Here is a 15,337-nt window from a genome sequence, read left to right as displayed (position 1 = left end):
CAGAGGCAGAAGCAATGACGTTCCGCGGCGGCGACGTCTCGCTCAGCTCCACCACCAGCCCCGCCCATCAGAGACCAGCCCTCTTCATCCCGGCAACCAGCAGTTCAGCGTTTACCCAGAGATCGCCTGCAGACAGCGCTCTGGGCAAACAAATCACAGAGTTCAAGGGGGACAAGATTTAAAAAATGACGGTCTGCGGAGGGTGTGTGTAAAAGTGACACGAAAGTTGAAATAAATCATCATTCAATGATCAAAGTGTCTGTTTTTAGCCAGTCTGTAAGCTCGGATGAACTCATAGCGGCTGCGCACACATCCTCCACACATAACTAGCCGGTGTCCTTAAATAAAGTTTTTTTTAAACTCACCGTCGCTCCAAGACATGACGAGACGCTCACACGACACGATGGTAAGCGAAATAACTCGTTGTCAACCCGAGCTGCACGATCCTCACCCAAGCGGTGTCAAACGCGCACTCGTGCGATGCAAACAGCCTTCATCCAAACGGCGCTGCGTTGATGATGGTGCACACACAGCTCACATCGGTATAAATGTGGGACCGCAGGCCAGGTCCTGTGAAGGTCCTCGTTTTCAGCAAAACAACGCACGCCAAAGCAAACGTGTGCGGCCGCGACGCGGGCAGCCGTCACCCACCGCGTCTCAGCGCTCGGCAGCTCACGGCAACACAAGCATGAGACGGCTGAACGAACCCGGTGACGAGTCTCGCCTCCAGCGAGAGCGGCGTGCGTCCCTCCAGAGAAAACGTGTGCTCCCGCGGGGCTCGCAGCCTTCACTCCAACAGCATGGCATAGATGAAGTCACACTCTTTGCCTCTCAACGTTCGCACAGCGACGTCGAACGCGCAGCCCCACGGCGTCATCAGCTGTCACACGCTTCGCTTCAGCACACACCGGCCCACCCGTACATGAAGGTTGGTCCGCGGTCCGAACGCAGCGCATGGGCGCGTTCAGAGCCTTTTCGAGGAAGCCTCGTCTTGGGTCACTCGGAAAACATTCCCGCGACACATGACGGCGGTTGAGGCGGCGGACTGGTGACATCCGTACAAAACATGACGCATCACTTAAACGCACGTTCACTTAAACGCACGTTCACTCCACGAACGTTACGCAGAGTGGCTAAAAACATGCTTGCCGGTCAGATGGATGGACAGGGTGTTATGCAAAGGTTACAAGTTACAGTTTGCAACCCGACCCCCTCCATTCGGAGGAGTTTTAGAGACGGCCCTGTCATCACCAGACCAAATCTCATCCCTAAATGCAGAAGTCCAAGAGCTTCTGATAAAAGTAATCTCCAGGGTTCCCAACAGAGAGGAAAACACAGGGTTTTACTCACGTTACTTCCTGGTTCCCAAACGGACCGGAGGGATGAGACCGATTTTGGATGTGTCAGCTTTCAACAAGGCGATCATGGACAGACCGTTTCACATGTTGACAACCGGCAGCTGTTGGACAACATCCAGAGAAACGACTGGTTTGTTTTCCGTCTACCTAAAAGATGCTTATTTTCACATACCGATCATCCCAAAACACAGAAAATTCCTGCGTTTCTCCTTTCAGGGGATGAAGCATCAGTACAACAGGCTGCCGGTCGGGTATTCCCTCATGCCTCGTACGTTCTCAAAGTGTGTGGAGACAGCCCTGCATCCGTTACACAGAGCAGGGATGAAAGTTTTGTTTTACCTGGACGACCTGCTGCTGCTGTCACACTCCAGACAGGAAGCAGTGATGCAGGCTCAGGTGTTGACATCACACCTGTTAAATCTGGGCTTCGCCATAAATTGGAAGAAATGCTCGATTTCCCGGCCCAGACAATTGTTTATCTGGGAGTGGAGTTAAATTCAACCACCATGAAGGCTCGTTTATCACAAACGAGAATCAACACTCTAAAAGACCAGCTCCGCCACGTAAGACCTGGCAGAGTGGCAACAGCTGTCTCCATCATGAAGCTGTTAGGAATTATGTCATCAGCTCACACAGTGGTCCCGCTGGGTTTATTACACATGAGACGCCTCCAGAGGTGGTTTGTGCGTGTGGATCCAGTAAAACAAAAGAGACGGATGATCACTGTCCCTCCCTCCATGAGGGCAAACCTCCGACACTGGGGAAACACCCTGGTTCTGTCGGAGGGAGTCCCCGTCAGCAGACCCACGTCACACGTGCCAGTCTTCACGGACGCGTCGCTGTCAGGCTGGGGGGGGACATACCTATCTCAAGCAGTAGGGGCGCTGTGGCCCCATCTCACATCAGCCCACTTAACTGTTTTGGAGTGTTTCACGGTGCTGAACGTGATTCAACACTTTGCTCCCGTGCTACAGAATCAACACGTGTTGATTCACACAGACAACATGGTGACTGCTGCGTACATAAACCAGCAGGGGGTATGCGCTCAGCCCAGATGTTACACATTGCGCAAAAGCTTCTGTGTTGGGCTCACCAAAATCTGCTCTCCATCAGAGCAGTTTACATACCCGGTGTTCTGAACAAAGGGGCAGATGTGATGTCCAGGGGCGGCCCACGTCACGGGGACTGGACTCTCCATCCAGACCTGATGACTCAGACGTGGCAGAAATTTGGCAAAGCAGCTGTGGACCTGTGTGCGACACGAGAGAACGCTCAGTGTCAACTATAGTTTTCCCTGAGCCCTCAAGACGAACCACTGCTGGGGGTGGATGCGTTTGGCCACAGCCCATGGTCCAAAACGCTTCTGTACGCGTTTCCTCCACCTCCTCTGATTTTACGGTTCCTGAACCGAGTTCAGGAGGAGGGATTGACAGCTCTCCTGGTGGCCCCCGAGCGCGTGAACACACCATGGTTCTCAGCCCTACAACGCCTGCTGTCGGGGCGCCCGTGGAAACTGCCATGGAGGGAAGATGCTCTCCTCCAGGCAGGAGGAGCGATCAGGAGTTACCCAGAAATAGGCCAGCACCTGTGGGTCTGGCCGCTGAGCGGTTCCGCTTAGAGAGGATGGGCCTCCCACAGGAGGTAGTGCGCACAATCCAGGATTCACGTGCTGCATCTACCACAGCGCTGTACATATCAAAGTGGACAGTTTTTCAGCGCTGGTGTACAGAGAAAGGTGTAGAGGCCACCTCATGTCCATTAGGCGGCGTGCTGTCTTTTCTACAACAGCTGATGGACAGGAAGTTGGCATTTCAGCACGATTAAAACGTACGCTGCAGCCATCTCTTCCTGCCACGAAGGGTTCGGAGACAGAACAGCTTTTAATCACCCGCTGATGAAGCGGTTTCTAAAAGGTGTACAGAGACGCAGGCCTGTTTCACGCCCACTTGTTCCACAGTGGGATTTAACGCTGGTCCTGCGAGCCCTGATCAAAACTCCATTTGAGCCTCTGGATCAGGTTCCAATTAAATTCTTGTCTCTTAAAACAGCCCTGCTGCTGGCTTTAACATCTGCTAAGAGGGTGAGTGATTCATCTGCCCTCTCTGTCGCTCCGTCATGTCTCAGAATTCAGGCTGACGGGCAGCTCAGCTGATTTAAGACCAAACCCAGCCTTTATGCCTAAAAACATCACGAGCTCTTTTAAATCAAGAGCGATATCGTTGGAGGGGTTTTTCCCTCCCCCCCCACAGATCAGAAGAAGAAGCATCTTTCCATCTTCTCTGTCCAGTGCGGGCGTTGACGTGTTACATAGCGCGCACGGCTGTAATGCGCCAAACTCAACATCTGTTTGTGCATTATAGAGATGCACCTGCAGGTCGCCCGTTATCCACCCAGCGCTTGTCACACTGGCTGTGTGAGGCCATTTCTGAAGCCTAAAGAGCTTCAGTTTTAGAGCCTCCTGTCAACTTCAGGGCGCACTCGACCAGGGGTATCGCATCTTCGACTGCCTTGCATAATGGTATGACAATGCAGGACATTTGCACTGCGACTGCGTGGTCAACACCCTGCTCATTCATTCGCTCTTATCTACGTGATGTGACGGCCCGTTCCATGACACATTCTGTCCTTAGTGCTCTAACAGAATGAATATTGTTGTTTTCATGGAACTCTGTTTAAGCTCACATCTGTCTGCATGCTTCAGTGTGAGATGTGTTATCAGTCACAAGTTGTGTCTGTTATTTTGGTTCTATTGTCACTAATCAGTTCTTGACTATTGTTATCAATCAGTTAATTTGATTAATAATCAGTTCATTTGTTATTATTAATCTGTCTATACTGTTCAGCCATGAACGCATAGTTACACAACATGTGTCTGTGCATGGCTCACATAATTACGCAATGCGTAATTACGCACATGGGGAGCTGAGTGACAAGACGTTTTTTGGGCAAGCTTCTGCTTCATACGGTGTTCGAATGGACCCAGTGAGGCGAGGACAACATCTGCTTCGCCCTTAACCCACCAAGCGACAGCTTTAAAGGGCAAAGCTTATACGAAATAGAACGTTGGTTATGTACTGTAACCCCAGATTCTACGAGTATAAGCGTAGCCCTTTAAGCGTCGGGCCTCACTGGCTCCTAAAAGGCTGAAGAAAACGCTATTTTTGGGAGCCGATTTCCCGCTCTTAACGTAATTTATACGGACCGGGTAGGGCCCACACAGCAGGTGGGCTTGGACTAAACTTTTCAGTGCAATGCTCCGCATAACGGGATAAACCCACCAAGTGACAGCCTTAAAGGGCTACGCTTATACTCATAGAATCTGGGGTTACAGTACGTAACCAACGTTTTGTTTAAGTTTTAGGATATAAAGCAAAGAAGAAGAAGAATCTGACGACATTTACATCAACAAAGAAGAAGATCGCGAACACTTCGATATGCAGCTAAAGCCCGTGTGAATACTGTATTCAGTTTGGACACGTGATGCCAGGGACTTATTCTCACAAAGTCACCCTGCCGAAATCCACCGAACCGGCTCACTGACGTGCCTTAAATCAGCGGACAGATCGCTGAAATCTTCAGGTTTATTTATTACCCGCGGTAATTGGCCGTTAAGATTTTAGGAGGTGAAAGTCAGGCTGTAAGAGCCTTTTCAAGCGTTTGGTGTCCATTTACGTGCCATGTCTCAGGGTTGTCTTGGAAAAAGACCTGTACTTCACTGCAAGAAGGAAAAGAGAATGATGGCAGAAATGAAGGCATCACCTCTTAAACATTTTGTCACAGCGAAGAAGCTCAATGGGATATTTGAACAGCTGGGGGCCTACATCAAGGAGAGTGCTGCCTTTCTGGAAGATACTTACCAGAATGAAGAGTTGAACCCAGTCACCACTGAGGAGCAGGTCCAGGAGGTCCAGGGTTACCTCATCAAAGTAGCAGGGATTGGAGAAGTGCTCGCTCGTCGACAAATGAAGGTGGTCTTCTTTGGAAGGACCAGTAATGGAAAGAGTTCGGTGATCAATGATATGTTATGTGACAAAGTACTGCCGTCTGGGATCGGTCACACCACCAACTGCTTCCTGAAGGTGGAGGGCACGGATGGCAGCGAAGCCTTCCTCTTGACTGAAGGCTCAGAGGATAAGAAGAGCAAACAGACGGTGAACCAGCTGGCCCAAGCGCTCCACCAGGATGAGGACCTGGATGCTGGTAGCATGGTTTGTGTCATGTGGCCTAAAGCGAAGTGTGCTCTGCTCAGAGATGATTTGGTGTTGGTTGACAGCCCAGGCATTTATGTCACCACTAAACTGGACAGCTGGATTGACAACTTTTGCCTTGATGCTGATTTCTTTGTTCTGGTGGCAAACTCTGAATCCACCCTCATGCAGACGGAGAAGTCCTTTTTCCACAAAGTCAATGAGCGTCTCTCCAGTCCCAACATATTCATCCTCAACAACCGTTGGGACGCGTCAGCCTCAGAACCTGAGTACATGGAAGAGGTTCGGAGGCAGCATATGGATCGCTGCACCAACTTTTTGGTCGATGAGTTGGGCGCGGTCGACCGAGCCCAAGCCAGCGATCGCATTTTCTTTGTCTCTGCCAAAGAAGTTCTTCAGGCTCGGCTGCAAAAATCCCAAGGAATGCCAGAATCAGGTGGAGCTCTCGCAGAAGGATTTCAAGCCAGGATGTTTGAGTTCCAGAACTTTGAGAGGAGATTTTGAAGTAAGATCTTTTTATGTGGTGTTATAAATATTTAGCTTCTCTGTCACATCTGTAGTGTCTGATATTCTTGTATAATAGACTAGCTCCTACGGTATGTTTTGATTTATAGCTCGGTTCAGCAGAGTACAGTTACAATTGTTATTCTGATGCATGCTCAATAATCCAGGTAGAAAAATCTAAAAAAGTTAAATCTGGTCCTCTGGACATTCAAAAAAACAAAACAACAACAAAAATGTAGAAACGTTTCGTCTCTCATCCGAGAGACTTCCTCAGTCTGAGGTGCTGTATTCAGCTCAGTCTCTTAAATAGCACCTTCTCAGAGTGGATCAACCAGTTTTGCTGCTGACAGCCAAAACCAGCTGATCACATGCTCAAGAAGGACCATCAGCCTAACAATGGATCATTAGCACCCTGATGGCTGTTTACTACTCACAGAGGGCTGAGTGATACTAGCAATCACAGCATTGTAAGAGGGGGACAGTTGAACACGGAGGCTCCACCCCTGTTTAACGATGGACGATTTCTTTTCACAAAGATGGCCTCCTTTACTCCTCTCTCAAACCATCGTTCCTCTCTATCCAGGATGTGCACATCTTCATCCCTGAAAGAGTGACCGCTGGCCTGGAGATGAGTGTAGACCGCAGAGTCCTGGCCTGATGATGTTGATCTTCTGTGCTGGGCCATCCTTTTGGCCAGTGGCTGTTTAGTTTCTCCGATGTAAGACTGATCACAGCCCTCCTGACACTGAACAGCATACACAACATTGCTCTGTTTGTGCCGGGGGACTGGATCTTTGGGACGAACCAGTCTTTGCCGTAATGTATTTTGGGGTTTAAAAGCCACTGGGACGTTGTGTTTAGAAAATAAATGTCTCAGTTTCTCTGATACTCCCTCAACATATGGAATGACCACTGGTCTGGGTCTGGGTTCCTCCTTTTCACCTGTTGGCTGACTGGAGTCCTGTTTGGGTTTCTTCTCTGCTTTCAGGAAGACCCAGTTAGGATATCCACATTGCTCTAGAGCCTGTCTTGTGTGGGACTTCTCCTTCTGCCTGGCTCCTGAGTTAGTGGGGACGCTGTCTGCTCTGTGGTACAGAGTCCTGATGACTCCTAACTTGTGCTTGAAAGGGTGATGGGAGTCAAACTGCAAATACTGGTCTGTGTGGGTGGGTTTGCTGTACACCTCGGTTTGCAAATGTCCTCTATCAGAGACTGAGACCTCACAGTCCAAGAAAGCCAACTTGCCATTTTTTACATCTTCTCGTGTGAACTTGATGTATTTATCCACAGAGTTGATGTGGTCAGTAAAATGTTGGACTTCCTGAGATTTAATTTTAACCCAGGTGTCGTCAACATACCTGAACCAATGGCTTGGTGGTGTCCCTGAAAAGGACGTCAAGGCTCTCTTTTCTACCTCCTCCATGTACAGGTTGGCAACAATAGGAGAAATTGGAGACCCCATAGCACACCCATGTTTCTGCCTATAATATTGCTCCCCATATGTGAAGTAGGTTGACTGCAGGCACAGTTTCAAGAGTTGACACAGTTGTTCTGTGGAAAGCGTGGTCCTGCTGCTCAGAGTGGTGTCTGATTTTAATTTTAAACTGACCACCTCTACTGCATCATCAACAGGAATGCACGTAAAGAATGATGTGACATCAAAAGAGACCATTGTTTCATCAGTCTCCATGATGACATCCCTCACCTTATCCACAAAGTCCATGGTGTTCTGTATGTGGTGTTCTGAGCTGCCAACTAAAGGGATGAGTACAGATGCCAGATATTTGGAAACATTGTAAGTGACAGAGTTAATCATGCTAACAATAGGTCTTAAAGGTACACCTTGTTTGTGGATTTTAGGTAAACCATACAGACTAGGTGTGGCCTCCCCTGGGTACAGTCTGTGGTACAGAAAACGGTCAATAGCCTTGTCCTGCTCCAAAATTTTCAGGCAATCTTTCAATTCCTTCTTGTAACCACTTCCTGGATCTCTTTTCAGAGGTTCATAAGTGTTTAAGTCTGTGACGGAGCAGTTCCATCCCTCACGCTGAACACACACACACATGCGCGCGCACACACTTATCTTACTACGTGCCCTCCCTCTGTATGACATCTAGAGCCGAATCGCCCTACACACAAACCTCTCCCTCTTTGTAGTCCGTGGCACGACCAAGGGTGCACACTTGGAAACACTCGTAAACATCGTAACTCATACATTCACCTAAGCAGGCATATTTAAGGTTGTACTCACCTGGGAAGCGTTGTCCGGTCCGCCGTTGGTGGCTGGAGTAAAAGTAAGCGTAATGCTTCCGCATTACCTATAAAGGAAGTGATTATTCTTCCACCAGCAGATTTAATTATAAATAATTTAACTAAACAAAACAAGGGCTTTAAAATTAAAGCAGGAAATGAATGTTGGTTGATTTTTGTGACAGCATTGTTTTGTTTTGTTGTTTGATGTGGTAAAATAAGTGATTGTTTGTTGATCTAATTGTGGGCGGGGTTAAGGGTTTATAAGAAGAGCCTCTGGCCCTGCCGAGTCAGTCTGGCCTGGTTACAGAAGGGGTAACACTGATATGGAATATTAGAAAAAATGCTCTGAAGAAAGAGAGTTGTAAGTATATCCTTTTTTTTGTTCCCCCTCCTACTCTGCATTTTTGTTTTTGGGGAGGTGTGTAAATAAAAATCACAACCATCACACTCTGACATGCCATCCATGATTTTTTCTTCATTTTTTTTGGAGTCATGATGAAGTTGCTTATGGTGCCTAGGCCTACCGCATGAAGAACCCGCGACAAAGTCACTAAGGAGTGTCATAACTTTCTCATGATAGTCTTTCTGGTTCAAAATCACTGTGCACCTTCCTTTGTCTGCTGGGAGAATGATGATGTTTTTGTCCTTGCTAAGAGTGGTGAGTGCATCCCTCTCCTCTCTACTGATGTTGGAAGGTGGTGGTTTGGCATTGCTGAGGCAGGATGAAACTTTGTTTAGTGGATCAGTGGACCTTATTTAACTTTTTTAGATACAATTGTTATTGTTGTCGCTGTTGTCCGTTCTTGTTATCATTCTTTGTTAAATCAGGTCTCTTTTGTAAATGAGTCCTAGAAGCTCAATGGGATTTACCTGTAGAAATAAAGGTTGAATGGAAAATAAAACTAGTGAGAATATAGGAAATATAAAATAAGCTTGACCTCCTCTGTACAATGTTTTTGTGTAGACACAAATCTCCTGTTTTCATTGTGAAGGTTTCCCAAAGAACAAGATGTGAGGAAGAGGAGGAAGTATCTTTGAGGAGGATTCATCTGAGCAGTGAGGATTTTAAACTGGAGGATTTTGATCAAACTGGTCAGACTGTCCGACTGAGAGATGGTGTGGTACCATCGGTTCACCTTCAAAGAGTAGGAGCATCATTATAAGTTCATTAGAGTTCATAAATGTACATATTTTATTGTGAGTCACCAGGTGAGACACCTCCATGTGTTTCTATGAACAGGTAACTAGAGACTGTAAAGTTCATATTCATGATGTTTTTCATTTCAGCTTGAAAACTGCAGGACTACAGGAACTCAACAAAAGCTGGAGCTGCTCTGTCTGTGGCCTCTCAGGAACGTGCACGTCACACACACACTCTCAGGAACGTGCACGTTACACACACACTCTCAGGAACGTGCACGTCACACACACAACCTCAGCCTCATGATGTGAGTATTTCTATTTTAAACTTTTATTTTTCATTTACTCTTTATTTATCCAGGTCGACTCACTGAGTCACGAGAACTCATTTTCTAGAGAGACCTGTTTAGGAGCAGGTGGTGGGGGTTGAGTGCCTTGCTCAGGGGACCAGAGTGGGGCCAATGAGGGTGGAGGCAGGTGTGGCTGTTTCACCTTTTCCACCCACGTTTTGATGTTGACGGTACCGGGAGTTGAACCTGCGACTTTCCAATCACAGGCCCATCTTCTAACCTCTGCTCCACCACTCCCCCACATGACATCATATCATAATGACCATATTAAAATCTCACTGGTTTCCTTCCGGATGTGTTAAACAGCTACTGGTCCCCCTGATGTTTCCAGGTGGCTGTGGTCAGTGGATGAAAAGCCTGGCATGAACAAGATGATGCTGGAGATCATCATTTGACGAGAGCTCCCACCTTCTACCTGTGAAGAACAAGAGCAGCTCAGTGAAGGTGCTGAGAGCTGCAGAGAGGCTGATTCATGGAGCTTCAAGACAGCAACCTCCAAACATGTCCACCCTCACACACATCGTCCATGAAGACACTGGACCAGAGCACAAGATAATAAGACACTGATAACAACAACAACAATACACATTCACTAATGATTCATACAAAATGTTTTTATTGTTTGTTTTACAATTGAAAAAGGAAAACAACCTTCACATCAACGTGAAGAAGACAAAGGAGATGATTGTGGACTTCAGAAGGAACAAAAACACCTACACCCCCCTGAACATAAGAGGATCTGCAGTGGAACTGGTCTCCAGCTACAAGAACTTGGGTGTGCACCTGAACCACAACCTCAGCTGGAGCAACAACACCACCAGCCTGATGAAGAAAGCTCATCAGAGACTCTACTTCCTCAGACGGCTGAGACGAGCTGGTCTGGGAAGCTCAGTCCTCACCTCCTTCTACAGGTGTGCAGTGGAGAGCATCCTGTGCTCGAGCATCAATGTGTGGCATGGAGGCTGCACAGCTGCAGAAAGAAAAGCTTTGCAGAGAGTGGTGAAGGCTGCACAGAAGATGTTGGAGTCAGTCTCCCCACCATCACAGACATCTACACCTCCAGATGCAGGAAGAGGGCCACCTGCATCATGAAGGACCTCACTCACCCAGCACACACACTTTTTGTCCCACTCCCCTCAGGAAGGAGGTTGAGGAGCATTAAATGTAGAACCACTAGACTGAGGAACAGCTTCTACCCTGAGGCTGTTAGACTCATGAATCTCTAACCAGAATAATCACATCTTGTTGCTGCTGATCTGTTTCATGTTGCTGCAGATCTGTTTCATGTTGCTGCTGATCTGTTTCAATGTTGATGTGTTCATGCGTGCACATCTGCTCACAGACTCATGTTCATGTTTGTGCTGATGTTCAATGTTTTATGTTATGAGTGCTTAGTGTATATTTAGTTGATGTTTTTCTTAGTTCATATCTTAGATGTTATTACTGCTTTTCTTTTAAATTTTATTGTTGGATGTAACTGGGACCCTGTGAACATAATTTTGTTCCACCACATGTACCACATGAGGTGCGAATGACAATAAAGAATCTCTGACTCTGAAAAACAGTTTGTTCTCCACTGTTGTCATCACTCTTTGTTCAAATCCAGGTCTCTCTTGTAAATGAGTCCTTGTGGCTCAATGGGACTAACCTGTATCAATAAAGGTTGAATGAATATAAATATATACATAATGATTTATTCAACTTTTATTTATACAGGTTGGCTTCATTGAGCCACAAGGACTCATTTACAAGAGACCTGCTCCAGACAGAACATTTTAAGTACAGACCAGAATAACAGTAAACAATGACAACGATAAACTACAGTAAAAATGATAGAGATTTCTGGATGTAAGTCACATGTTTTGGATGATTGTTTCCTCTGGTATCAGACAAAGGTTGCCCTTTGTCACTGATTCTGTTCATAACTTTTATGGACAGAATTTCTAGGCACAGCCGAGGTGTTGAGGGGATCCGTTTTGGTGGCCTTGGGATCACGTCTCTGCTTTTTGCAGATGATGCGGTCCTGTTGGCTTCATCAGATCGTGATCTGCAGCTTTCGCTGGAGCAGTTCGCAGACGAGTGCGACGCGGCCGGGATGAAGATCTCTACCTGCTCCAGGAGTTCATTCGTCACCACCGGCAGCAGATTACAAACGGTGAGCGCGGCTCCATGCGTAGCAAAGCGGACTTTTATAAGTCTGTTGTTGTCTGTTGTAATCGGCTCCCAAATAGCTTTTTCTTCAGCCATTTAGGAACCGGTGAGGCCCAGAGCTTAAAGGGCTGCACCTATAATCATAGAATCTGGGGTTACAGTGCGTAACCAACGTTCTACTTCGTATAGGCTTCGCCCTTTAAGGCTGTCGCTGGTGGGTTAAAGGTGAAGCAGGATGTAGTCTATGCCTCACTGGGTCCACTCAGACACAACATGAAGCACCTGCTTGCACAACAAAACATTTCCTCACTCAGCCTTCTGTGTGCATAATTACGCGCTGCGTGATTGCGTGCTCCATGCGCAGGAGCGCACCGGAGAAGCTCTCTGGTGAGGAAAAAAGGCTGAGATAGCAGACCTGCTGCTGTGAATAGGAACAACGGAGGATACAAATTGTAACAGTGTAACGATGAACAGAGCAGACCAACAACAGCTCCTCAAGATGAACCGGTTAATAACAATAAAATCATCAGTCATGAACTTGTGACTGATAATAAATATCTCACACTGCGACTGCATGCAGGCAGGTGTGAGCTCAAAAGTGAGGCTCCATGAAACAAATAATTCTGTCAGAACCCTGAGAACAGAATGGGTCATGGAGAAAGTAGAAACATCACGTAGATAAAACGAATAATTGAACATGGCGATGACCAGGCAGCCGCCATACAAATATCCTCCACTGTCCTCCCTCCATACAGAGCCATGGAGGATGAAAACCCTCTGATGGAATGTGCTCTGAGATTCTCTGGAAGATCCAGTTCAGATGAACTGTAAGCTTCAGAAATAGCCTCATACAACCAGTGTGAGAGGCGCTGGGTGGGTAGAGGACGTCCTGAAGAGCTGTCCCTGTAATGCACGAACAGACGCTGAAAGCGGCGCAGTGCGGCCGTGTGCACCACGTAACATGAAAAATGTGAGCATGGGACAGAAGGAGGTGAGGTGTTGCTTCCTCCTCAGAATTATGAGGAAGTGGATAAAACTCATCCAAGGTTATCACTCTCGATCTGAATGAGCTTGTGATGCTTTTCAGAGCAGGTTAAGACGCAGAACAGCTGAACTGCCGTCAGCTTGAATTCTGAGACATGAGGGAGCAACAGAGAGAGCAAGCACTCGCTCTCTTTGCCGACGTCAGAACTAACAGCAGGGCTGTTTTAATGAAAGAAATTTAAGTGAAACCTGATCTAAAGGCTCAGAAGTAGCTTTGATCAGAGCGTGCAGGACCATCATTAGGTCTCACTGTGGAGCTAGTGGACGTGACTCCGGTCTGTGTCTCCGTCCACCTCCAGGAAACGCTTCATCAACGAGTGATTAAGAACTGTTCTGTCACCGAAGCCCTCGTGACTTGAAGAAATAGCTGCAGCATAAGTTTAATTGTGCTGAACGCCAGATCTCTGTTCATCAGCTGCTGCAGAAAGGACAGCATGCCACCTAGTGGCCTTGAGATGGCCTCCACGCCTTTCTCTGCGCACCAGCGCTGAAAAACTGTCCACTTGATGTGTACATCGTTGTGGTGGAAGCAGCTCGTGCATCCTGAACGTACGCACCACATCCTGTGGGAGGCCCATCTTTTCTAATCGGATCTGTTCAGCGGACAGACCCAAAGATGCTGACCTATTTCTGGGTAACTCCTGATCGCTCTTCCTGCCTGGAGGAGAGCGCCCCCCCACAGCAGTTCCCACGGCCGACCCGATATCAGTCGCTACAGATTCGGGAACCACGGAGCGCATATGCATTGGGGAGCTACGAGGATGACTGACGGTTCTTCCTCCCGGACACGGTCCAGGGTCCATGATATTGGCAGGACTGGAGGGAACGCATAAAGGAGCATCTTTGGCCACGGGCTGTGAGCGAAGGCGTCCACTCCTAACAGTGGGTCGTCCCGTGGGCTCATTGAGAACCATAATTGACACTGGGCGTTCTCCCATGTGGCGGACAGATCCACTGCTGCTCGGCCAAACTGCTCCACAAACCGAGAAATCTGCTTGGGATGGAGGCTCCAGTCTCTGTGGCGGGGACTGCCCCTCGACATGAGATCCGCTCGCCTGTTCAGGACGCTGGGAATGTACACTGCTCTGACGGAGAGAAGGTTTTTGTGTGTGCCCAACACAACAGCTGTTTCGCGATGCATGACAGTTGGGCTGAGCGCATGCCTCAGAGACGCCCAGGCGTCGCATGACAGGCAGATGATGGAAATAATTATTATGATAATGATCGTTTAATAATTTTACCTAATGGAAGCATCAAGTAAAGAGTATTGGCCCAAGCACTGATCCCTGAGGAACTCCATGACTAACTTTGGTGCATGAAAAAGATTTATTATTTACATTTACAATCAGATAGATATGATTTAAACCATTTTAGAGCTGTTCCTGTAATCCCAATGTCATATTCAAGCCTCTGTAGTAAAATATAGTAAAACAACAGAGTGTCTTCAGTCAGAGGCTTCTTCAGAGCTGCTGTAGGACAGACGCTACAAGAGATCCTTCCTGCCCACAGCCATCAGCATCTACAACTCTTTAATGAAACCAGGATGATGAATTACCACAACATTTCATTTACCTCTGGGATTAATAAAGTATTTTTGAATTGAATTGAATATATATATATCAGAATGATGATGTGACATCATCATGCAATCATCATTATGATGATGTGACATAATCATGTAATCATCATTATGATGATGTGACCTCTTCATGTCATCATGATGATGTCACATGATGACATGATTCAATTCAATTCAGTTTATTTCTATAGCGCCAAATCACAACAAAGTTGTCTCAGGGCACTTTACAGGAACATTCACATACATAAAAGGCAGTTAGTAAAGTTCTCTATCTAAGGAATGATGACATCATCATGATGACATCGTCATTATGCACTGAATGCACTGGACGGGAATCGAACCCGTGTCAACTGCTTGGAAGGCAGCTATGCTAACCACTATACCACCAATGCAAAGATTAGTTGACTTGCTCAAGGACACGTTTGAGAAAGACAAGTTTTTTTTTTTTTTTTTTTTTTTAATGGGACAAACCGAAGTTCTCGGAGTAAACCCGTGTTTGGAAACCCCAACACAGTGTCTCCTGTGGGACACTGTGGGGAAACACAGTTGTTTTTTTTTAATGGATGCGTTGGAAAAATGGGGCTTTTAAAATTTTTTATTTTAATGGGACAAACCGAAGTTCTCGGAGTAAACCCGTGTTTGGAAACCCCAACACTTTGTCTCCTGTGGGACACTGTGGGGAAACACAGTTGTTTTTTGTTTCAAGGGATGCGTTGGAAAAATGGGGCTTTTAAAATTTTTTATTTTAAT

The 15,337-nt window shown here is 47.0% G+C and overlaps 1 protein-coding gene and 1 non-coding gene across 2 annotated transcripts; one reads left to right on the top strand and one right to left on the bottom strand.

Annotated features, from left to right (window-relative positions):
- Nucleotides 1–5,033: 5,033 nt before the first annotated feature.
- Nucleotides 5,034–6,070, top strand: LOC119428777 (mitofusin-2-like). Its single transcript, XM_037696453.1, has one exon. It carries the CDS (start codon nt 5,036–5,038, stop codon nt 6,068–6,070), a length of 1,035 nt encoding a protein of 344 aa, XP_037552381.1. The 5' UTR covers nt 5,034–5,035.
- An 8,837-nt stretch (nt 6,071–14,907) lies between these two features.
- On the bottom strand, nt 14,908–14,979 carry trnag-ucc. The gene has a single exon. It is a non-coding gene; the product is annotated as a tRNA-Gly (tRNA).
- Between the last annotated feature and the right edge of the window lie 358 nt (nt 14,980–15,337).

This window comes from Nematolebias whitei, chromosome 23 (genome assembly GCF_014905685.2).
Source record: "Nematolebias whitei isolate Nwh7 chromosome 23, NemWhi1, whole genome shotgun sequence".
Taxonomy (NCBI): Eukaryota; Metazoa; Chordata; class Actinopteri; order Cyprinodontiformes; family Rivulidae; genus Nematolebias; species Nematolebias whitei.
The sequence above is the reverse complement of the archived record's forward strand: the minus strand, read 5'-3'. Positions and strand labels throughout refer to the sequence as shown.